Below are 24334 nucleotides of genomic sequence, written 5' to 3'. Positions count from 1 at the left end.
TAATATATAAAATTAAAAATATAAATAGGATGTCTGGCTGACTGGTAGAAGAATAGGTCATTTAGGTTACAAAAAGGAATATACATTCAAGAGGCTCTGAACCCAGTGGGGTAACTGATGTTAAACTTGTGTTAATAGTTAGGCTAGAATTCTCAAGTTTGTCTTTAAAATCTTCACAACACAAGCAAGCTATTTTTAAAAAATATACACTATACACACCTCACACAGCTTCTCCTATCCGTATTACACACGTTACGCTACCCTCCCATCCACTACACCGAGGGGGGGGTCCCCCCATCCTGTCCCGACCCCCCGGCCCCGCGGTGGCGGTGGGGCAGCGATGGCTGCGGGGCCGGGCAGGTCGCTTGGCCCCTCCACGTCATACCACAACCTTCTCAAAGCATTTACAAGTCACCAAAGGGCTGTAGCCTTTTATGTTATACACACTTCACTTTGCAACGTTAATTATTTACATCAGGGCTGCCCCCCCCCACCCCCCCAATCTTTTAGCTGTTTCTAGGCAGGTAAAAAAAATGTTCCTGTTCCAAGCAAAGCAGGGGGAAGAGCTGCGGGGGGTTAGGAGGGAAGAAAAGCTGAAGAAAGGAAGCGGGTGGTTTGCTTGCCAAAAGCCAAACCCGTACGCGCACGTCTGCCTCTCCTTCTCTGATCCTTGAATCCTTACAAGCTCCCATTCCCTACAACCTCCAGGACAACCAGACCCGGAGAGCACGGCCTCACCGGCGCTCAGACTCCTCTGCTCGCGGCTTCCCGGGATGCTCAGCACAGCTACTGACTCACAGCTTGCCTCTGCCACAGGACACGGAGCACAGATCCTGACCATTCCTAGGAGCCCATCCCTCGCTCAGCAGCAGGTCTTGCAGGGCAAGCCAGCTGCACCGGGGCAGGGACACTGGGACCCCCACAAGCCACCACACCGCACCCCCAAAGTCGCCCTTGGCAGCTGCCACCAGGCACAGCCGGGCTCTGCCGGAGCCGTGCAGAGGCAGCGGCCGCCGACTTCAGCTTGTCAACAACCCTGCGCTGATTTCTGCACTCTGCTGAGCTCAGAGTTGCCATAGAAATGTGTGATCCTGGCACCAAAAGCAGGCAACGACCTCAAATCAAAGTCTTTTTTTGTTTTGTTGTTTTTTGTTAGTTTTTTTTTTTTTTCCTCCAGTAGATTTAGATGAACTCGGGCTTAAGACAAAAACAGTTGGAAGGGGAAAAACAGATCATTTCTAGAGAGATTGAAAAACATAGTCACAAGCCGGTATTAAACTGCAGCAAAGAACCTGAACTTGGTTCCCATTGAGTTCAGCTCCAGAGCAAGCTCGAAGCCACCGCTCTGCTCTGTCCCTCGCACTGCCCTCCGTGCGGTACAGGACGCCCAAGGGAAGGAGATTCCACACAGCCATCAGGGAAAACCCAGCCGGAGGCTGGAAGCCAAAAGCCCCAGGCCAGTGGCTGTTTGCCTCCCCAGCTTGCAATATTTAAGCACAAATTCCTTACAGCATCACTGGACAAGTCTCAGGGATTAGGTGCATGCTGAACTACGACTGGCAATTACAGTAGCTTTTTGCTAGCTGGCACATACTGTATCTATAAATTTTAGTACAAAAACTTAAAAAATACAGAAACTAGGTCAATTTGTTAACTACATATTTACAGATAATTACAATTCTTTTCACTGACAATAATTAAACTAATTGCCAGTGAAAATTCAAACTGTGCATGTTCTGAGGTACCCGTACTCAAGGGTGGGGAGCGGGGCAGGGGCCGGAGGGGCGAGGTGGGGAGAAGTTTCCCCCCAGGGTTTGTTCACATCCGTGGGGGCAAGGCTCGGCCCTCCTGGTTCCTGGTCTCACTGCGTGCACTCAGAGAAAGCAAGGCGAGTGGGAGTTGATATTGGGGTCTTATTTCCCTAGGACATGGCTTAAGGGTGTTTTGAGGATGCCAGGCAGGTGCAGAGCTAATGGTCGTGAAACAAACTGCCTTCTCCCCACCAGGGAGCCTTCAGGTGAAGTGCAAGTATTGAGACCCACAGCTCAGTGGTTAAGGTGCTTGTTTGCTGGCAAATCCGATTTACTAAGTCCCTCTCTAGCTGACAAAGGGCTCTCCTTCCCCTGGAGGAGGGGGCAGGGATGTAGCAGGCAGCATCACAGCCCAGTTGGCTGAACTTCATTGTGCAACAGGAGCCTGGGTTATCTGCTGCCACTGCTCCCTGGTGGGGTGATGTTTACTAAAACCACTAGATCTATCAGGTTTTCTAATTTTCTGGCTGTAAACACCAAGCCCCAACCCTCCAAAGCGCCTGACATACAGTCATCAAAAGACTTCGGCTCAATCGATTTGTAAAAGTGCAAACTCAAACCACCACAGCAGAGGGACAGTAACCAGCATCCCTGCCTGGGTATCCACTGCTCCTCTGTCCTTGGCACGTGGTTCTGGGCTCACTGTGGGCCAGCACTGGGGTGGGAACATCCTATAGGCAGGAGCTCAGGTAAAGACAAACTACTCCTTGGGAGAGGGTAAGAATGACCCAACCAAACCCGAGTCTCTCCTAAAAAACTTGCAAGAGACCTTCCAAAAGGGACAGGGGGAATATTGCCTCTGAATTCTCTGGTAGCACAAAGAGAGCCCAGGGTTGGCATTCTGCTGAGCTGCGGGGCGTCCTTGGGGGAAATGCGTGACCTGACACATGCAAGAACCGCTTATCCCCTGAACTGTCAAATGCCTCCCTAAGATGGGGTCTGGAGAGGACAAAGGAGAAGGTCAGAAGGGTCTTCACAGCTTGAGGAGCTGGTGGTGTCCAGCATGGCACTCGCCCCTCTACTATGAGAAAGACCAGGGCCAAGATTTACTAGAACTGCAGAGCAAGCACCCAGGAGAGGAACAAGGCTGTCCGCTGCTGGCTGGACTCGAGCGACGAAGCACACAGGGCCTAAGCAGAGTAAAGAATGGACCAAGAGCATCTCTGTGTGTATATATGGATGTATAGACCATAAGTCTCTAAGCACACACGTATGTACTTAAAATCTTCCAATCTAGCTTCTCTTTTGCCCCTCCACACAACCTAAGAACCTCCAGGTATCAGACACACGCCAAGGCAGCCAGTGTTCAGAGCTAGCGGCGGCTCCACCTCAGGAATGCCAAAAGCCAGTGCCGGTGCAGCGAGCCAAGACCGTGCCGGGCTTGTGATCTTTCGTGGCGAGACGCAGCTGGGGACTCTGAGCTCAGCCTGCTGAGCACTTCACCGGCCCACTCGCCGCCTCCCCAGCAGATCCCTACAGCGCCTCCACTGCTTGCCTATCGCTAAACCATCTTGTTTGCTTCTCTGCTGCCTTGTGACTTTCTGGTACCCTCAGGAAGCTCCCTGGTCTCCTTCAAAGCACACCCACAGCAGCTACCTACCCTCTCACGCCCCAGAAAAAGCAAGCTGCAATTACCAGGGCTGCACTTCAGCGAGGGTTTGGCCCTAGCACAGCCTGTGCCACGTCTGTGCCCTCGCCCCGAGAGCCCTGCTGAGGGGCTGCTTTTGCTCACAAACAGGAGCGCTAAAGAACAGCAGAACTGAAGTGCCCTGACAGAAATGCACAGCATGAGGTGTGTGTGCACCTATACCCACACACACGTACATACAGAGTATATAAATATATACAAATGAGATACCATATATATATCCAGAGAGATGTGCGTATTCAACAGAGTAATGGGAGACAGTGGTACGATAGGATTTATTGCCTCTCAAGAAATGGCACGTAAGCAGGGTCGAGGGGCTGGGAGCCTGGAGGCGAGGGGCCCTGGGGGGTTAAACAACAGCACAGCCCCAGGAGTGCCCTGGCTGCACCCCCGTGCAGGTCACAGCCAGTGTGCAGTGCCCGTTCTTCCGGCGCAGGAGGGCTGGGTGGGACACAGAGCGATGCCAGCCTGGCCCCAAGCCAGGCAAGTAACGGCTGCAGGGAAATTTTTCTGTGGAAAGTTTGGTATCACACCATGTATTTAGTTGTTCAACCTCCTTGAAGTTCACAGGCTTGGAGGGAATGCAGGTGAAACAGAGCTGTGGCCTCCATTTCAGTGCTGCATCCAAGGAAGAAAGCACGTAATGTTCAACATGGAAGGGAGAGGTGGCTGCTGGCTCCCTGGGACCATGGAAAACAAGGAAAATATGGTCCCTTTCACTGATTTTAAATAAAATCAAAGGAAATTTGAATCAGAAAGAGGTAAAAATGCTGGCTACTTTGTTTTTTTTTTCCATCTCTGGGCTAAGCTACACCAGAACTTCAGGTCTTTGCAGAGGGGAGAGAAAAATAACCACAGAAAAGAGATTTCAGGGGTCAAGCTGGTGATTTAAAAATACCACAATAAAATTTGCAAGTAGTCCACACAGAAGAGTTCCCCAGTGTTAAATATGAACATAAGAAATGCAAGAGAACATCTTTGCTGAGGTACTGGAGTAGTTTCCACAATTTACAGATTACAGTAATTTTAAAACTGAGGGCATGACTGCACTGAGCACAACATGGAGCAATTTGCCTTACTTTTAAAAACGCTTTACTTTTAAAAATAAGAGTTTGCAAACTGATTCAGAGAGTGTTTGCATCTCTCTAGTGCACAGTTGTTCATGTATCTCAGAAATAAACCTGAGATACATTAAAATTCTCAACACCAAGGGCCTCCTCAAATACCTCCAAGGCACAGCCTGACCCTGAGTTCCTCTGGCTACAGCTGTGTAATGAGGTGCTTCCTCTCGAGATCAGGCAGTTTTGGGACAGCTTTTCTTCCCCCACGTACACACAGGGACACACACATTTAGACCAGTTGATCTGAATCAGTTTTTGCAAACTATTTTAATTAAAATATTAACTTGTTGGAATAGTCCAGGTCTGCACATGATATACATGTAAAAATGGTTACTACACAATTCTTTTTGAATACAAAAAAGCCAATATGGGATAGCCATCATTTGGATTCAGCATTCAGTCATGCTTGACATTACACAAATAGATGTGTTGAGAGAATTCTGTTGAAGAAGCTCAATTTAAGCCCGAGACTTTGACCAAATTCAAACCATAACAGAAGCAGAAGAATGAACCCACTGAACTTGCAGGTATAGCCTGTCCCCACTGTAGCTGCTGCTGTTTGGGATAGAGGAGCTGAACTCAAAATGCTGTGTTAGCACCATGCTCTGGGCACACCCTCCACAATCACATGGTGAACCCCAATACAATTTTGGCCTTTCATTTTGGTTTTGTTTCTCCTTCCAAACCTAGGAAAACACAGGTACCTTTCCTAAATGAGTTTCGCTTCATTTCAACAACACTGCAATGCAAAAGAGTGACCCCAAAACATCCAATTCCACATAAAAACATAGCAGAGGAAAGGACAGGACAATTCACAGTCACCACTTGCCCCCAGGAGCATCCAGAGGTACCTCCATGGGACCCACACCTCCTCCCAGGCTTCTGTCAACTGTTAGTACAATAAAACTCCTTACAAAGGGGCTGCTCAAACATGTTTTGGTGGAGTTTCCATCTTCAATTAGAGTGATACGCTACATCACAATGCTAGAAATCCCAGCTGGATTCACCAGACACTGGCAGAGAGTTGAGGACTGGGAGTGGATGTTAATTTAGCTAACGAAAGAGCGCTGCCCTGTCGGGTACTGAACAGCAGCGAGACACTATTTACTATATAAATATGTCACGTGGACAAACACATTCGGAAAACCTCGCTTTTGAGCCCTATAAACATATTAAAGGCAAATCCTAGAGTTAGCAGCTAGTGTTTTCTTCAAGATGATTAGTGTGCAAGGAAAAACATTTACAAAGAACCCTGGCTGGTCAGTCCCCAAGACGGAAACCTTTGCCTCAAACCAAACTTCATCTACCTGCTCTTCCCACAGTCCTGGCTGAGCGACACCGTCCTGGCACTGGCACGAGAGCATTGGGGCATCTCTGGTTCCCAGCACTAAGGGATGACACGATGCCAACAAAGTCATTCAGTTATAAGACTCCCTGACCTTTTATCACTGTATGGATTTCACAACCTCCTTTGTTTCCTTTCAGTAGTACAGCAGCTCCAATGAGCCCTCTGGAAGTAGCGCCTTCTCACATGGTGTGATACGCTGCCGAAATATCACAGCATCTCTAGGGACTGTAAAAGTTGTGAAGTATTGCAGCAATGAAAACAATAAAAAAGGAGCCTCACATGCAGCAAGATCTACAGTGGTGATGTGGGTTAGTCATCAGCTGGGAAAGAGTCATTGGCTCAGCTCCTCCTGGTACACATGGCAACTAAACATTTCAACAGTTGGCTACACGCTACATGTAAACAGGAAATTGCAACAAGCCAAAAAGGTAATAAATTGGTGGATGTAGTGTAATAATGAAAAACCCGATCAATGGCATTTTGTGACTATGGCATCCTTCAAAACACCTCTGGCATTTGAGACTGATTGGCTGAAAGTCTAAACATTTCTGAATGGAGCAAAAAGGACTACGCTGGGCTCCAAGAATTATTCTGATGCTTAGCTAAGATGAGATGTCACAGTATTAGCTGTACAAGTGCATTACTTACGCTCCTCTGCCCAACCTCATCTGAGCTACCAGCAGCACAGTCAGGGAGTGCCAAAGCAGATAGACCATTTCAAACATTTCTAGCCTGTTCCCCCAGACAGGTTTACCTACAGAGTTCTTGGGAAGCTGACCAGTGCCTTCTGACAGAACGTCACTTCTTACACGACACGGAGCGCGCACTTGGGTAGAAGGGCCCTGTTGAGCCCTGGTGTCTCTTGGCCTCTCTTCTCACTTTCTTCCTCACCTACAACTCTTTGAAAATGCCTCCTGGCAGAGGCAATACCCTAGAAATTTATCCAATTTAATGACAAATAAAAATGGAACAGAAGATCCAGCTGTTCCTCCCCTGGATGTTGGTTTAAAGGCAGCTTGCCTGGTTTTTGCAGGGTGGCAGATCGAAATTCATGGACATGGGAAGAGGTCTCCATTCTCCCTCAGACTTCCTACATGGATGGCATGATGAGGGCAGTCTGAGGCCCTTCTGTCAGTGTGATGACCACCAGCCAACTCTTCTGACTAATTGCATATATTTCTCAGATGCCCTCCCAAGACCCCTCCAAAACATAAAAAAAAAAAAACCAAAACAAAAAAACCAACAACAAAACAAAAAACCAAAAACCACCCCCCAAAACCCTGCAGCCAAATACTATGACATCCCAGTTAGTAAACACAAAACGTAATGCTTTACAAAATGAATACAATATTCCATGTGCACCCAGCTTCCACACGTCAGCACCGCACTGAGGAGGCTGCTGGGCTGGTGTCTGTAGGCAGTTTCTGTTGGCAGACAGCTCCAGTGGAATTGCCACCCTCAGTTATTGTTTAAGTTATGTATAAGACATGTGTGAACCATTGGATATTTGTGAAGTAACACTTGTGCTCCTGCTCATGCCCTGCTCCGTCCGTCCCCCAGAAGCTGTCCGCCTCAGAGCCTGGGGGCTGTTGCGGACCCCTATAGCACTACTTCGAGGTACCCCCTGCATGGGCCCCGAGGGGTGACCCCATGGCTGAGGTCCACCTTGCATTGGATGGCCCCAAGCTTGCGGTGGGCCACCCATGGGATGACCCCAGTGAGGTCCTGCACCCCCAGTAGGATTGTGGGACCAGCCAGAAGCTCCCGGGTAGCTGTGGCTGAACGCCTCGGGGGAGAGATTAGAAAGAACCATATTACTAAAACCTAGCCTCATGCTTTCTGAGTCAAAGGCTTCGATCTCGCGAGCTTGGCGCTCCAGCAGGCTTCGTATCCGCTCGGTGCGCTCGTTCTGCAACGCCAGCATCTCCTCCTCAATCTAGGAAGGAAAAAAAGAGACAGTCTGTAGCAGCAGGACTGGCACAGCCTCTAGAGGACCTGTAACAGCTACTGAGGGACTTCTTCCTGGATTTGTGCAGAAAACTGGCTCTAGATCAGATATCTGTGGACATGCAGTCTGCTCTGAATACAAAAGGGTGAATTTTTAAGGGTTAAGTCTCAAAGACCCACACAGCCCAAAGCATGATGAACACCAGTTAGAGGGTGTTGGTCCCTGTTCCCTGGTGAATACATGAAATTTGAGGGATGTGAATCTGATACCAACATCTTGACATAGATTAATCTTCTGAGATCCAGCAAAGTCTACAGCTTCCATAGATGCCTACTGGGAAAGCCTACAGGTACAGCCTGCCAACACAGCTTATGGTGACCTTCACTGTTTGTAGCTGAATCTAATGATGATTATGATGATGACTGCTGTTTTCTCTAGGATTCAAGGCACAAGCCCACATTCAGCTTCCTCTCTAATGTTCACTGGCCAGATTTTCTTAGCTCATGTATTTATCACCTCCTCTCTACCCTATCTACCTTTCCTAATTTGGTTTTCTCATATTTCACTGCCCTGATACTTTTTCCAGGGTGTGTGGCTGAAGGACATAGGCAGTGCTGTTTGAGTTGTGTGGCAGATTATTAGCTAGATGATATGCAAGCTGGCAACCCCAATTTCTCCTCCATAAGACTGTTCCAAATTGGTTTCCAAGACTACTTTGGTAGGGGGGCACTGAGATCAGCACTATAAGTACTGAAAACACAGGACTACGGCCTCCTGACACCCATCAGACAGGGATGAAAGCCTTTCTTATTGAAATCTTTGCAGTCAGGTGGAGAACCAAAACCCATTATCTTCTTGCCAGCACTGAAAAAGCTTCTTTTGGCCTCAGTGAAAAAGACCAAATGGGGAAAAAGCAGGAGCCAAGACTTTCAGCACAGCTCACTGGCATCTCCCTGCTGTCAGCAGCAACATGGCCAAGAGGTGTTATCTGGGTCTGTGCTGAAGGCACCAGGCAGAGCCTTGTACTTGTAAGCACTCTCTTGCCTGAGTCAGGGAATATGCAAAGCAATTTCATCTGGAATTGAGGAAACAATCTGCTCCAGCATGAGTCATCTCCTGAGCCATTTGGGGCTTTCAGAAACTCCTTCTCCACTTGCATGTTACTCTAGGTGAGTGACAGACTGCACTGAGCAGCCCTGCTCACTATTCCTGCTGAAAGCCACAAAGGCAGTGGAGGAAGAAGGTACCTTCTGTAACATTACCTCTTTAAAATGCTCTGCTTGTTTTTTTCCTGTCCTGCTATCTAAGTAGAATCCTCCTTTTTCTCAATGTCTTCAGCATGTCACCATTTTCAGCCTCAGTGACAGTGTAACACACAGGACTTGGTGCAACTGAACTTCACTGAAAGGCCTGACACTTTGTTAAAGTGACATCACTCAAACCACTCTGAAAATGAAGTGTCTGAGCCATGTGGGAAGGAAATGACTAAATCTGAACTCTTTTAAAGACACTCTTGGGACATGCTCATTGCTGGTGCAATACAAACAACATTTCACATCAATGGGGTTTGGCTACTCCCTCCTTATTCCAGGGATAGACACGACACACATGCTCTGGTGAGTTATGGTGATGGGCACCACCAAAAGTAAAGGGCAGCCTGCTGAAAAGGAAGCAGATTTCTATGCATGCACTAACTTCTGGAATCTGGTTTATTACTGAACACCAGGGACTGACTTTGCCACAGGCTACACATTTATTTGTGCATATAAATGCAGACATTCATCTTGTGCACATACCTGCCCTTTCTCTGGCTGCCAGCTTCAGTTAGCACATGCCAGCAAACACCAGGTGACATCATTGAGGGACCCACACCAGAAAACTCACAAGTCTTAGTTCTTACAAAAACAGAACATCACCTCTCCTCCCAAAAAATACCCCTGCAAAAGAATGATGGGTCTGCCTCTGGACCCACATGTTTGCCCTTGAGTCACTGCCTTGCCACCCCACCAAGGTCTCACTGCTGGTGCATGACCTGTGATTTTCCTGTGCCAAGACTGCACATATTGCTACAGGAACCTATGAAAGCTGAAGCACCATCCATTTTTTTTTTTTTTGCTATTCTAAGGCAATATCAGGACACAAAATGAAAACCTACGCTAGGTGATGTTTTTATCTGTTTTTTCTCTCTGTGAAATAGTATTGTTAAGCTTCCTATCCCCATCACTGATGCCAAATCCTCCACAGGGGTTCTCCATGCACACAGAGACTTCAATCCTGGTACACACTGGAAAACTTCTACAACATTATTGGTTGATGTGGGTTTCTTTGAGTTGCTGGCTTCACTGCAGCTTCTAGCACTATCTGCAATACATGCTGCTCCCACAGAGCAGGGAGCACTGGCTCACTGTGGCACCTCCTCCCTGAGCTGCTCATGCCACCAGAGGGCAATGCACCTCCAGATAAATCCATACTCGTGCCAGGCTGTGATGGGAGCTGGGACCAAAATAACCAGCAGTGGTGTCTAAAGACAGCTATTGCACACGAATGACACACAGGAACTCTGCTTTCACAGATTCACTTATTTTCTGAGAGCAATTGCCTCCTTGCAGGGACCAAAGCCCAGCAGGCCTGTGCTGCCTCCCTGGGGTGCTCCCTCCGCTGGCCGTGAGGTGGAGCAGTGCTCTGAGGACTCTCCCAGCATCCATCCATTAGCCCCTAGAAGAACTTCAGTGTAAAGAACCTCGAGGCCACAGAGTAATCGCCCTAATTTATTACACACTGATGAACAAAATTGGGATTTGTGTGAATGGCAATGGCTGACACTTACAGTGCAAGTCCAAAGGGAAAACAACTCCAGGAGAAAGGCTGACAATTTATTTCTTCTCACCAGTTTTTGGTGCATTTCCCTTCCCTTGGTCTGTGTAGGTCACTCACAATTCTACACACATATCTAGCACTGCACCTGCAGCAAACTTTAACAAGAAGCACCTGAATACACCTGAATACACTTTAACAAGAAACACCTGTAGCCAACTACAAGCTGAGACCTGAGGAGTAGCAGATGCACCACACCTGTGGCTCTGGCTACTTGAGTTTGCTCATAAGACACACAATTTCATAGGGACACTGCAGCCCCCAGCCTTAGGTTGTTACTGTCTGCTCTCTGAGAGGCCAGGGAAGCCAATCTCCAGCTCAGAGACAGACAGTACAGTTCTCTCTCCCTTCTGCCCAGAGAGGCACATCCCCCTCTGGCACACTTCAGGCAGCTCTATCCCAGCCAGAAGCTGCTCACACAGGAGGCCTCAGCTGGCAGAAAGTTTAGTCTATGTGTCACTGAGCTTTCAACCCCAGAGAGACAAACACCCAAATGATCTGTGTTACTATATACAGCAAAGTAAGAGCAGTTTATCTTTCACTGATAAGTGGAATTTAGGATCTGAAATATGGAGTGTGCTTAGGATGCTCACATGCTCCCTTTACCTTCTGCTCCAGGAGGGCCCGGCGGAGGGACACCCTCTGCTCCAGATCACGCAGCTCCCGATCGTGCTGGGCTTCTGCCTGCATCTTGATTTTACTCTGATATGCGTTCAGCAGCTCCAATTCTTGCTGCAGCTGCATCTTCAAAACCTGGCACTCTGCTTCCTGCGCCTCATCCAAACGCAGCTGGGAAAGGCAGACAATAGAGACGTTTCACCATGGGGTAACCACTGCTGACACTCCAGGGGAGGACCGCGGGGAGGGGGGGGAATGGGCTGGGACATTGTTTTCTTAGCAATACAATTGGTCTCTATTGTACTTGGCTTGGCTGAACAGAGGACCTATAGTGACAAAGACTGGTGACAGTGAGCCCACAGCACTGATGCAAGTGATGCTGATGAGCAGTGGCGCCTCAGGAACCACGATCCACACTGCAGAGACCAGACTGCTGGAGGTGCAAACATCCTCAGCTCTCCTTTTGCTAGAGGCAAAGAGAAGCTCTCTTGTTCTATTCAACTGGATCAACCAATTACCTCTACCCAGGAGACTTAAGTCCAGAGCCTTGCCAATGCAGGACTTTGGGTACAAGGATATAATGAAATAAACCTAAAAGCATCATGATACTGAACTTTTAACCTTCCCATCATAAAAGAAGCCAGCTACCCTGCCTCAGTGTTAAATTTGTGTACAAAGTGATGTGAGCAGGATGCAATATGCAAGAATTGCAAAGAAAAGTGCACATTAAGCTGTAGCAAGGATTTGAAGCATTGCTCATGTGGTCATTCCTTAAAGAAGGAATCTCTTAAAGAGGAATCACACAAGTTTCACAACACTTTGACCTCAGATTTACAGTCAAAACTGTGGACTCCTCCATGACTCAATGAGCATCTTCCACCAGTGGCACATGCTTGGGTTGGTATCATCAGCAAACCAAAATCTAAGTGAGTTAAGCAGCCAGTTGCACACTATGTAATGATGCTCTAACAGGGATGTTTATGTTGCCACATTTCATGCAAAAGCAGTTCACTGGTCACACAGATGCATCACTTTGCATCTCTACAACAGCAGCTTCAGCCTGCCTGGAGGGGGTGGTAGGTCTTTCCTCTGGGTTTGAACTCTGCTTTCTGAACACAGAGGAAGGACTGTGCAGGGAATGGCGTGTGCAGCAAGGAAGCAGAGAGCCTGCTGTCAGGATACAGAGCGGTTCAAATGCAAACATCCCTCTTTGGCTGAGGAACCCTGGGTCCCTCAGAGGCGACTCACAGCTTGTGTAGAGAGCATTTCATTAATGCTGTGATCATACTGCTCAGCCAGGATAGCCAGCTTCCGGGTCTGCTCCTCCTTGAGCCGTTTGAGGACAGCTTTATGTTCACTCTTTGGCGTGGTCTCCAGCAGATGGTTTCTCAGTGCTTTGTACTGTCTGGTTTGGATCTTGCATGTATCCTGAAACTGCTTCTTTATCTGTAGTTCTTTTGACTGGAAAGATGGAGGGGACACAAAGAAAAAAACCAGCATGTTTCAAATGAGCGAAATATCCATTCAAATGGATATTTAGGATTACATTAAGGATATGAGTTCAAGAATCCACAAATGTATATTAACATCTACAGTGCAAGGAGGGAAGCAAAATACACAAGAGGCAATGACTATTGCTGCAGCTGCTTTGACACTGCTACTGTGCAAAACAATTACAATACAGACACTTTTATAACAAAGCTCCAGCCTAAATACAGCTGTCTCTGCACAAAGAGCCTCACATTTGTCACTGGACTGAATCCAGTCTTGGGTGCTGCTTTTCAAGAAAAGTTCTTGAGGGACAGGACTAATATTTATTAGCACCAAAAGCCATACTTGCACGACTGTGCTTGTATGGCACATATATATGAACAGCACTTAATGTTATGAAAAGAAGCAGATCTGGTGCATGGGAAAGCACAGGAAAAAAGAGCAATGCTTTTTCCATTGAGGGTTTGATGAATATAAGATGTATTCTAACCCTTGATATTATGAGCCTGGTTTTCATAAAGAAACCAAAAAAAGACTAGATGCTTAAAAATGTACACCACAAACCAGTAGTATTGTTTTGGTCTAGCAAACAAAACAATTCCCCAGTCCCAGTGGAGACTTACTGGAAATGGAGTTTTCCTCCCCTTGCACTTGCTAACATCTCTGTGCTGCTTAGAGACATAGCTGTGATTGCACATAGGGTTGGGGAACACCAATCCCGGAAAAGGTATTGGGATCCAGCTTTGCTGTATGACCTTGAAGAAATTATTTTTTTTTCTTTCACCTGCCTTCAGAGCAGCCTGTAAAGTTTAACATGTACTAAGTGTTTCAAGATCCTGAAAAGGAGGGTGTTCTGGAGTTCTCTGTATCTTTCTATGGGATGGCTGGCAGGGATACTACTGACAAAGCAAAACCCAGAAGGGATGAGTGATGATGGTTAATTGATGGTCAAGTTCACCATGGTAAGAATAAACAAATAAATAAATAAACACAAATCACTAAAATCAGACATGAGGGCTTTCCCATTGTTAGGCACCATGCCAAATACTGAAGCACTAGAGGCACAAAGAGCACAGGACCAGACTCCTGTTTGAGCAAGTTGGAAGAGCTCTGGGATGTGAACCAGTGAGGCAGATCAGATCTCTGTGCATGGCCAAATCAGCCCCTCCACTGCCTGCTCCTGGCACCAACTCAGGGCTCAGCAGGGCAGGTGATCAGCATAGCACTTGCAGCCACCTCCAAAGGTGCAGTGGGATCAAACAACACCCCCAGCCCAAGAACACTTTGCTGCATAAAAAAACAATAACACTTTGCTAACCTGGTGCAGAGAACAGGACAAAGATGGGTTTCATTCAAATCAAAACAAGTATCATGAAGAGGAATGCATCACTTTTAACCTTTCCAAATCTCACAGAAAGTTATTTCCTTCCAGGAAACCTTTAAGGTTATTTCTCACTGCCCTTAAGGGAAGTGTCAGCTGGTTACACATTCCCATCAGGGACCTGGTCACAGCAAAACACTATCAACCTATTTTGTCCTCATTTTTTGTGAAGTCTTGCTTGGACACCAGACTGTTTAGAGGCTCCCAATCCAAAGGCTTTAACAACAGGAAACAGAAGGGAGGGGTAAGATTTCCAGTCAGACTTCTGACAAGATCATTTTGACCTAGTATTGTGAAATACCAGCAAGAGGGTATTTGCATCACAATTAACACACTTGAAATAATAACAGCCGTTTTCACTGAAGGGTGAATTCTAGTTATGGGTCCTTCTGGTGCTGTCATAGAACAGACACTGACCGTTAAAAACCTGCTTCCAGGACAAAGGGCCTCACTAAATAACAAAGGGAAAGCCTGAAATGTGCCCTTGAGGGAAAACGTTGCTGGGGAGAGAAACTGAACAAATGGTCAAATTATCTATTCAATTAAGAATACTTGCCTGCATTAGTCAGAGGCAGGAGAAGGAGTTAATGCTGGAGAACAGCCTCGATAAAGAGGGGATTGTGCTACAAACCCAACGGTTGTCCAGGGCTCTGCTGTTAGCACTGCCTGTTTGCAAAGGTGCAGGATTGACAGCTCAAGCCTGAAATCCTTCACTAATCACAGAACAGCCATGCAAAGCAAAGTGCAAGCTTTCCATGCTCCTTGCAAAATGCTCCAGCCCTGTCCTCCCTGGAAAAGGGAAGGGTTGCAGAGTCTGCAGAGGTGTGAGGGCAGCCAAGCCCCTGCAGCACACAGTACCACAGATCCTGCTGCCAGGGAAGGAGAATGGACATGCTGCCCACTCGTGTTTGCACCACATCACCTTGGGGAGGCAGAACTCATTCATGCTAATCTCAGAAGGATCAGCCTAATACAGCTGCTTCAGTTTTATTCAGCTCAGAGTGCAGCACAGCTTCCCTGTGAAGTCATCTGCTATTTATACACTATATCCTTGGAGATTCTCAACAGTGATCAGATGGTCCCTTGTTCTCACACAAGCCAGGTTTTCACTATTTAATATTATTCTAATATTGACAAATCAGGTATCGTTTTTTCTTTTCTGAAGTTGTGTTTTCAAGTTGGTTATTTTCTCTGTAAGAAGATAACTTGCAGGTGGTGAAAACTAAGTCAGATGGAAAATATCATGAAGAGGAAAGATGTAGAACAACAAAGAAACCCCATGCTCAGTATGCCATACGCTCGTTTTGTTACTGGCACAGCTGAACACCGGGTGGAGAGAAGAAGTCTGCCTCCTCAAAGGAAATGTACCATGCAGCTTTGTGAAAGGCCTCATACACCCTTCCCAGACACTTCAAAATAAACCACTGGACTTCTTCGGATGAAGTGAAGGCTTAAACAAAAACACTAAAAGCCTCAATCACAGAGGCCCCATAATTCTGGTCAGCCACCAGAGCTACAAGGGCAGCATGAGAAACCCAGAGGAGACAAACAGCAAAGGTCAGTGCCAGGAGCTTCCTGAGGACACTGCACTTGGCTGCTGTCTCTCTCTTCCCCCTCCTCACTTGCCACCATGCCAGCTTTTATATAAAAACACTAACCAGGTGAGTTAGCCAAGACTGAGAGTGAAGCTCATTTTGATGCACACAGCCACACAAAGCTTTTGGGTTTTGTTTTTAAACGACACTGCTTCATTACAGAAACGCGGATTTTATTTTTGTATATGGGGGAGAGAAGGATCAGAAAATGGTGTAGGAGGGGGAAAAAAAAGCATGCTGTGAACATTAAATGCATTTAAAACTACCCCAGAAAGGAAGGGACATTGCTTAGAAGAGCTTTTCAAAAAAGAGGAGGGACTAGTGCTGCTGTGGCCTGCCTGCAATACCCTGTAATGCTGATCACCACTAGGTGCTCTTCAAGTTAAGGAGCCTCAAATCACCTTGGCTTTGCTTGCACTGTAAATGGGCTGTAATGGACTAGTCTTTCATGGACCAGTTTTCCATTACCAGCTTGAACGGGAGTTCCTACACCACTGAGTACCTTCAGAGCTCCTACACCACTGAGTACCTTCAGAGCTCCTACACTACTGAGCACCTTCAGAGCTCCTACAGCACTGAGCACCTTCAGAGCTCCCACATCCCTTAGTACCTTCAGAGCTCCTACATCTCTTAGCACCTTCAGAGCTCCTACACCACTGAGCACCTTCGGAGTTCCTACACCACTGAGCACCTTCGGAGTTCCTACACCACTGAGTACTTTCAGAGCTCCTACACCAGAGTACCTTCAGAGCTCCTACACCACTTAGCGCCTTCAGAGCTCCTACACCACTTAGCGCCTTCAGAGCTCCTACATCCCTTATTACCTTCAGGCTCTTGGGCTGCTGCCGGACCTCCATGACGTGCTTGCGGCGCAGCTCCCGCTCGCGGCGCTTGTTGTACTCCAGCTGGTTGGTGAGCTCGGTCTGGTGCTGCAGCCGGATCAGCTCGCAGCGCATCTTCTGGATGGTGCTGAGATGGCGGAACTCCAGCTCCTGCATGGACTCGTGCTGACGCAGCAGCATGGCGTGCTCCAGGTCCTTCTGTGTCTGCCTTTTGTTTAGCTCCTAGCAGGAGGACACAGGGAATTATTAGGTTCTTTGTACTTACTTGGATTTCCGTTGACAAAGTGACATTTCACTTTGTTCACAAGGGCATTTCTCTTTCCAAGACATCTGAGGACAGACCACAGAATTTCTTGGTCTTATCAGCAGCAGACAGCAACGCCATCGGTAATTTTTCCTTCCTCATTTCACTTTTCTTCTTCCTGTTGCAGATGCTCAACAGGATTCACAGTAAGCATTTTCTGTTAACTGTTGTGTCTGATGACTTTTTGGACCTAACAATTCTCCTGCAATAGAGCATTAACCTGTATATTGGATGGCACAAGGATTACCAGATGGCACTGCAAAGCATCCAACCACTGTTCGACAAAAACACTTTGGATGTGGTAACAAACACTTCTGTGTGATTTGAGCTGGAATTTAGGTGCTCCTGTGAGATGCACTTCCCACAGGTGCAACCAGCTCTGATCTCTGCCTGCTCCCTGTCCCCTTACCTCCCGAACCAGGTCCTGCTCCAGGTTGTGGCGGCCCAGGAGCATCCGTCTCTTGAAGCGGCGACACTCCAGCTCCAAGTACTGCCTCTGACGCCTCAGTAAGTTGGCCTCTTCTTCTGCCTGGAAATGCTGGATGTTCTCCTTCTGCTTAGAGAGCCACTCCTGCTTCTCCTTCTTTGGAGTGCTCTGGTTTTCATTCAGCTCCTGATAATTGCAAGGTGATTAATTGTGGAATAGTTGCATTAAGTTCTCTGGCTATGAACTGGACAGACCTGACTAATAAACTACTGAACTATGTTCTACTCTCTATTCTCAAGGTTGGTGCCATCTCAGCCTCTTTAAAATACATCACATCATGAAAGGAACACTAAGGAAATACCAGGAGACAAATCACAGTGGAACAGATTCAACAATACTGGTTTATGTGCACAGTTTCCAGACCTATGTATCAGCTGAAAATATCAAAATGAGGGGGTGCCTCTCATGACACTGAAGACACTTGGAGGTACTGCCATACTGCCTGGTAAACATTCTTACAGGCTCCCAAAGGACTGAGAGAAGGAAAGTGTTCACGTCCTGTTGTTCAAACAGAACTCCAGCCACACAAAGCACATCAGAAAATTTTTTGTGCCTTGCTTGATCAGAGCACATACCCATTTTACTGTAACTCATCAAGGCAGACTGCTCACTGAGATGCTGGAACTCACAGAAACAATGTAAAGAAGTTCACAGGTAAAACTTAAAAGTTTCCACATTTGTACTACTTAGCTTAAAGTATCTTTGGCAGAAGACTCTGCTTGCTTGAATTGCATACTAGAGATGCCCATGCAGTAATTAAGACTTGTTGCGATACATTTCAACTGAAGAATGAGACAGAACTCCTCTGTATTTCATCAGTGTTTCTTGGTGCTCTGTGATCTACTGCCCACTTAGAAAAAGATCCTATGTTATTATAAAGAGCCCACGCTACTGTAGTTTTTGTTAGATCTTTCTTGGCTCTGCTGCTCTTTAGCCTTTTTTTCCTCCTGGGAAATGCCTATGTTTGGGAATATTTCCCTTTGGAGCAAGTTCCAAAGTTGTGTCACACAAGTTGATTCTTTCAAAAAAATTATTTATAGTGCTTAAGGTTTCAGTCACTCCACAAAAAGAATCGGAAGTTTGATTCTACAGTTTCTCTGCATTTCACAGAGATCTTGATTTTCACTAAAATGCAATGATTATTAAATAATTACACAGCTTTCTCCATTAAAATTAATAGTGCTTTACAGGTATTTTCCTTACAAAAAAATTAAGTGATAAGAAACTTCAGTAACTGCTGCAGGGAATAGCCACTACCTGCAACAACAATGTATGAGAAAAATCTTCAGGGCCTTTCATAAACTTTTTTCATTCCTTAGGATTGCCAACTTTGCATGTTTCTGGCTAAAAAGCAGCATTAAACAATTGAGAGGTTTGTACTTTCACAACATAAACATATAGTTACCAACAACTAACTAAAAAAATTAATTCTCTTATTCAAAGGTCAAAGATATGAAACAAATATAGTACACACAGGACTGTGCTCATGAAATGCAGAACTCACTGCAATCCTGTGGAAGATCTGTGGTGCAGTGTCACTTTTATTTTCACATGCTCACCACTCTCACACCATATCACACATTTCTTTTTGGAGATGAGTTACCTCTTTCAGCTGCTCTTTACGGAGTTTATATTCTCTCTTCTGGGACTCCAGGAAACTGTTCAATTCTTTTTTCTGTTGGGCCTGAATATGCTGTTGGAACTTCTTCTCTTCGTTGGCCATCACTTTAGCCTACAGCAAATCCAGCAGCAAGTCAGTCTGAGTCCCAATGGATTATAGCTCATGTCCAATTTCAGCCTCAAGACCCAGACCTTATGGTAGCCACCACAATATTCACCACGTGTCTGGACAAGTCCAAGTCAGAGGAGCTTGTCCTCACTCTCTCCTCATTCCCCATCCCATCAAGGCACCCAGCAGAGTCCTCCTCCAGTGCCACATTCCCTCAGCCCTATTGTTCAGCTAATCTTGCCTCAAAAAGTCTAAACCTTATGATAAACTATAACCTCAGCCTTCCACTGAGAGATCAGAGATGAACAAAAATCGATTATAACTGCTGTAGGCAGCACCACTTCATTATCAATTATTTAAAAGCACAGCCCCCCCATATCCATACACAACTAGACAGTGAACATTTAAGTGTAGCTGGCACATTTCTCTGCAGGCTAATCTGCTTCCACAACATTCAATGGCAGGCAATTATTGACAGCACAGACAGGGCAAGAGAGAGGAAAACCCTCAGTGTTTTTTCTGGGGTCAGGATTCTAACATTCAGTACAACCCACTGCCATGAAGGACATACCTCTTCTCCAGTTACATAACTCCTCAGTGTAAGGAGGTGATGTATTAACTTTTTTCTAATTACCAATTTGCTTGGCTCCTGAGAGAACAAGACATCTCAGAGTCCACACTGTGATCTCTGCATCAGTGAGGGGAAGTGGACAATTCAATGTAAACATGGGTTGGTCTGACAAACCATAACCTCCTACCTCTTTTTCCATGGCTGCTTGGTGCTTTTTAATTAGCTTTTCCATTTCTGCAGCAAAATTGTTACGCTGTGTTTCGAGATCTTTGTCCAACCTGAGGCGGTGCTCGTCCATCTCTGCCTTCAGTTTATTCTCTAACGCCATCAGTTGCTTCTGGTGCTGCCTTCTCATACGTTTATAGCCAGACATCTGCTCTCGGAGCTCAGAGTCTTGCTCATGTTCCTGCATTTGCCTTGTCACCTAGGAAGATAACCACATCGGGCCAGAGGAAGTTAATGCTGCCTAATCTGCTTTTCAGCAGTCTTCAAACCACAAAAGAAAACGATTCAGTTAAGAAATATGATTTTGTTGTAAAGAAAAGCACACATCCTAATGGCAGCAGAGCAGATTAAAAACTCAATTCTGCTGTAGGAGATAAGCTCACATGGGCTCCAGCAGAAAAACAGTACAATTGTTATAAAGCTGGTACTAAATAACGGCCTTTTAGCCTGATACAATGAGGGTGGATACACACACACACCCACAAATATTCATAATATGCATATGAAAATAAAAACCAGCTTATTATTATAAATGGTTTCCCATATTCTATGGGGCACATCGGATTTGCGACTTAAAATATTTAATACACACAAATTACATTTGCCCAGGTATCTCACTGAAGCTTTTATTAACTGATACTAAATTATTTCAGTGCCAGTATCTCAGTCAATGAAGATAGCTCATATTGTGGTTATATTCTGAAAGCTCTGAGAAGTTGCTCATATTGTGGTGATATTCTGAAAGCTCTGAGGGGTTGCACAGAGCTGTGTTCAAAGCATGCCCTCCTGCAGAGCTCTCTCCAGACCAGCCCTCCACGTACCAGCGACGCTGTGCGTATGGTAGCAAAGTGCTCTCGGTTCCGATAATGAGACTTGTGGCGAGACACTTGGGGAGGAGACTGGGGTTCTGATGCCCTTGTCCGAGGATCCGACTCCTCTCTGTAGTTCTCTTCCTCCTTATTAGCAAATATTAATATCAGAGAATAGAGAGAAACTGTGTTACTAAAGATTTTTAATTTCGGTCTTTTTATTTGAAAGGAAGAAAAAGGCGTTTTACATTCATCAGCCCTGAAAGATCCTCCTGCTGATGAAGGTATATACTGCAAAAGGAGTTCTGATCTACGACCTTTGCTTTCAGAAATTTCATGCTGAATTTTTATTACTAAGAGGAAGATTACTAACCAAAGCTGAAAATGAGGAAAAATAATGGAAAAGTGAAAGCTGAGTTAAACAGTTTACTGCAACAAAACATAAAAGCTATAAAGTAGATTTTATCAAGTCTGAAAGACAAAAACAACATCTTTGTAGCTCTGAAAGAGAGAGGGATATTTTCATTACACCCACTGCAGAAATACCTCAAAGCAAATTTTAAAATTTGTCATGGTGTATTCCACATTCTTATTTTGAGTTTGTCATTCATCATAGAGCGATTACTAGTTAGATATGATATACTAATTAACTCCCTGAGGAAATACCTGTGTCTTTGTTGCATATCTGGGCAAAGAACAAGACATTCTAGCCACACCTATCATCAGCCACGGAAACGGTAGCGCTTTGAGCAAATGGAGTGATAACCCCTCCGTGGCAAGAGCAGCCCAGCTCAGAGGGCACTCCCCAGCCCACCCTTCATCTGGCAGAGGCAAAGCAGGGAAGTGGTTTCTGCTGCGTTTTTTTCCCCTACACTTTATTCATTAACAAAATATTCAAATCAAGTGCTGGGAAGCTGAGTGCTGCAGAACTGATTTCAGCTTCTACTGTAGGCCCTGACTTTAAGAACTATCTAACAAAGAGGTAAAAAGGGGAAGTCACACATCCTGTTGTCCCACAAGGCAGTGCTACGCATGTTGAAGTCAGCCACCAAACAAACCTATTTACAACCTCCCATTCCAACTCCTCCAGATAAAGCAAACTGCTTTTGAAACAATTCCATCAGTCAAATAATTTTTAGTGAATTGACAAAAATAAACCATCTTCACAGCCGCTTTCCCAAGTCTCCAGTGCACACTCATATATATAATTTGGGGCACAATAATATAAACTGCAGATAATGACTTGGGAATGGGAACAGGTGACTTTGCACCAAATTCTCTCCACTTTACACCTTGGAAGTTGTGCAGTGAGAATCCAGGGCTCACCGGCTTTAGATGAATGACAGAGCTGTTTGACATCACGGTGTGGTCCCCCTCCATCATATCCAGCTCGCTCTTATCATCCGAGGCATCTGGAAGACTGTTAACACTACTGCTTTGGCTACTGGCACTGATAGACATACTAGGAATGGACTGATTGCTTCCGACACTGTTCACTGTTCCCGTCCTGCCCACGCCATGATCTTGTTCCTAGGAGAAAGGAATTAGAAAGAAAATTCAAACCTATCCCAGAGGTACCCATGGACATTACCCAATGGAATTTTCATTCCATTTCTCTCTAAAGGCATCCACCTGCCACGTCATGGCACTTTCCACCCTCCAGGCATTGCCATGAAACGTTTTTCTTGTGGGATGCTGGGGAGAGAAAGAGTCAGCCCTGTCAAGATTAACTGGCTGATGTCAGATTCTTTTCAACAGCAAGCCTGTTAACAAGCTGAATTCTATCATGTATCAGCCACAGCGTGTCACCAGAAACTGCTGTGACACCAGAATCACCTGAGTGCTCAGCTGGGACCCTGCACCTTGCAGGCTCTTTTCTGTACAAGAGAACTGGAATTCAGAGTCTCCTTCTCTGCAGCATTCAACCCAAAAAAGAGAAATCCATTTCCCTGATGACCTGTTTTTCTTTTTTTTTTTTTAATAAATCAAGTAAAAACCTCAATGCCTTAGATTTAGAACAACATTCTCAGTACATATGGTCAAAACAGAGGTTAACTGCAGTTGCTAAAGAGTCCTCATGAAGCCTCATAAACAGGCAAAGAAAGAGAGGATTTACAGGACTGGAAGCTGACTGTTCAAGCATGAACACATGGCACAGCTTCTTGCCAGCACTAGGTATCTACCCTGTTTGTCCTTGTTTGTGCCTTGAGGTAGCTTTATTCCAAGCACAAAGAGGGAGACAGTGTTTACAGCCAGGTGTGTAAACAGCCTCCCTTCGTTTCAGCAATATCTGAATTGTGGTTATTTAAATGACAGTTCATTCTCTGTGGTTCAGTGAAGAAATCCAGCATTTCTCTCACCTCCTCCTCCTCCTGTGTTTCCACTGCAGGGCCATTGTGGGCCTCCTGGAAGAGGAGCTTCTTCATTTTACGATACTGCAGGTTGTCCAGTTCTCTCACTGCATCCTTTGTTCTCTGAATCAGGTCTATTAACACTGTTTCGGGTCGCTCTCGAAGAACAAACATGTGCTGCAGAACACAAACAGATAAGTGGCTCTCATGCCTCCAATGCACATGCTTTGAGGACACAGTGATGAGCTCTAGTTGGGTTTGTCAGCCCTCTTCCCTGCACAGGAGGAGAACACCTTCACAGCTAACACTGGCATTATTTTCAGACTTTGCAATCAAGATAGATTTCAGAATGATTGTACCAAAAAATAAAGGTGTAAAAACCCAGAAATAGCATTTTACATGCCATGAAAACTTGCTCACTATAAACTTACACTTCAGAAACATCATCTACTAGTGGTTTAGTGAGGGAAGAGCAACAAATACCAAATAAAAGCTAAAGCTGTTAGACTGGCTAATATCTTTAACCAAATGTTAATTAACTCATCAGCTAACTCTCAGTATAAATCCCATTTCCTTGTTTAGAAAAGCCTGGGAATCAAGTATTCATCATACAGCTCTGAGTCATAAAATAGGCTGTGAACCTTGGAGCTTGGTCCTGGAACAGTTCCCCACGTTCTGCTCTTCTCTTGGAGATATTCACCACATTTCCCTGCAAAGGTGCTATATTTTACCCATAGGTAAAGCAAGAACTGTCTATGTATGTCAGAAGCAGCTTTTGCAGGCTCCAGATGCAATGTGCTGTGGAAGCATGAGTCATTATTAACACCACCACTACTTTCATTTTGTTCCTTTGGAGAACTGCAATGCTGTTTCCAACATGGCACATTCCCTACCTGTCCCTGTAAAGTGGCATGCAGCTGTTTCAGACTATAGTTATGGAAGGAATACATTTCCAAACGTTTCATTTCCATCAATGTTCTCTTTAATTGCAGCACATTGCTCAAAATAAAACCAATCTGTAGAATTCTGAAATGGCAGGACTACACACCCACACCGAAACCTTTCCTGGATAATTGCATTTACTTTCTGAATAGACAGTTCTCAAAGAGGCACAAGTCCCCAGAGCCATTTTTAGGTAAAACCATGCAAAAAGGTGCTGATAAAACCTTCATAAATAGCAT

At 45.6% G+C, this 24334-nt stretch overlaps 1 protein-coding gene across 1 annotated transcript in view; it reads right to left on the bottom strand.

Annotated features, from left to right (window-relative positions):
- Positions 1 to 4237: 4237 nt before the first annotated feature.
- Positions 4238 to 24334, bottom strand: part of TAOK1 (TAO kinase 1) — a 62444-nt gene continuing 42347 nt past the window's right edge. Inside the window, exons 11-20 of the mRNA XM_054286984.1 lie at positions 23163 to 23330; positions 22129 to 22332; positions 20815 to 20949; positions 19956 to 20192; positions 19072 to 19200; positions 17391 to 17594; positions 16660 to 16899; positions 12617 to 12829; positions 11357 to 11539; positions 4238 to 7864 (exon numbers count right to left, since the gene is read on the bottom strand). Of these exons, the coding sequence (XP_054142959.1) occupies positions 7403 to 7864; positions 11357 to 11539; positions 12617 to 12829; positions 16660 to 16899; positions 17391 to 17594; positions 19072 to 19200; positions 19956 to 20192; positions 20815 to 20949; positions 22129 to 22332; positions 23163 to 23330 (2175 nt within the window). The 3' untranslated portion in view covers positions 4238 to 7402. The remainder of the gene's footprint in view (positions 7865 to 11356; positions 11540 to 12616; positions 12830 to 16659; positions 16900 to 17390; positions 17595 to 19071; positions 19201 to 19955; positions 20193 to 20814; positions 20950 to 22128; positions 22333 to 23162; positions 23331 to 24334) is intronic.

Source organism: Melozone crissalis, unplaced genomic scaffold (assembly GCF_028551555.1).
Source record: "Melozone crissalis strain CALT ecotype California unplaced genomic scaffold, PUWL_Pcris_2 ptg000057l_1, whole genome shotgun sequence".
NCBI classification, from domain to species: domain Eukaryota; kingdom Metazoa; phylum Chordata; class Aves; order Passeriformes; family Passerellidae; genus Melozone; species Melozone crissalis.
This window is presented reverse-complemented; position numbering and strand designations above follow the sequence as displayed.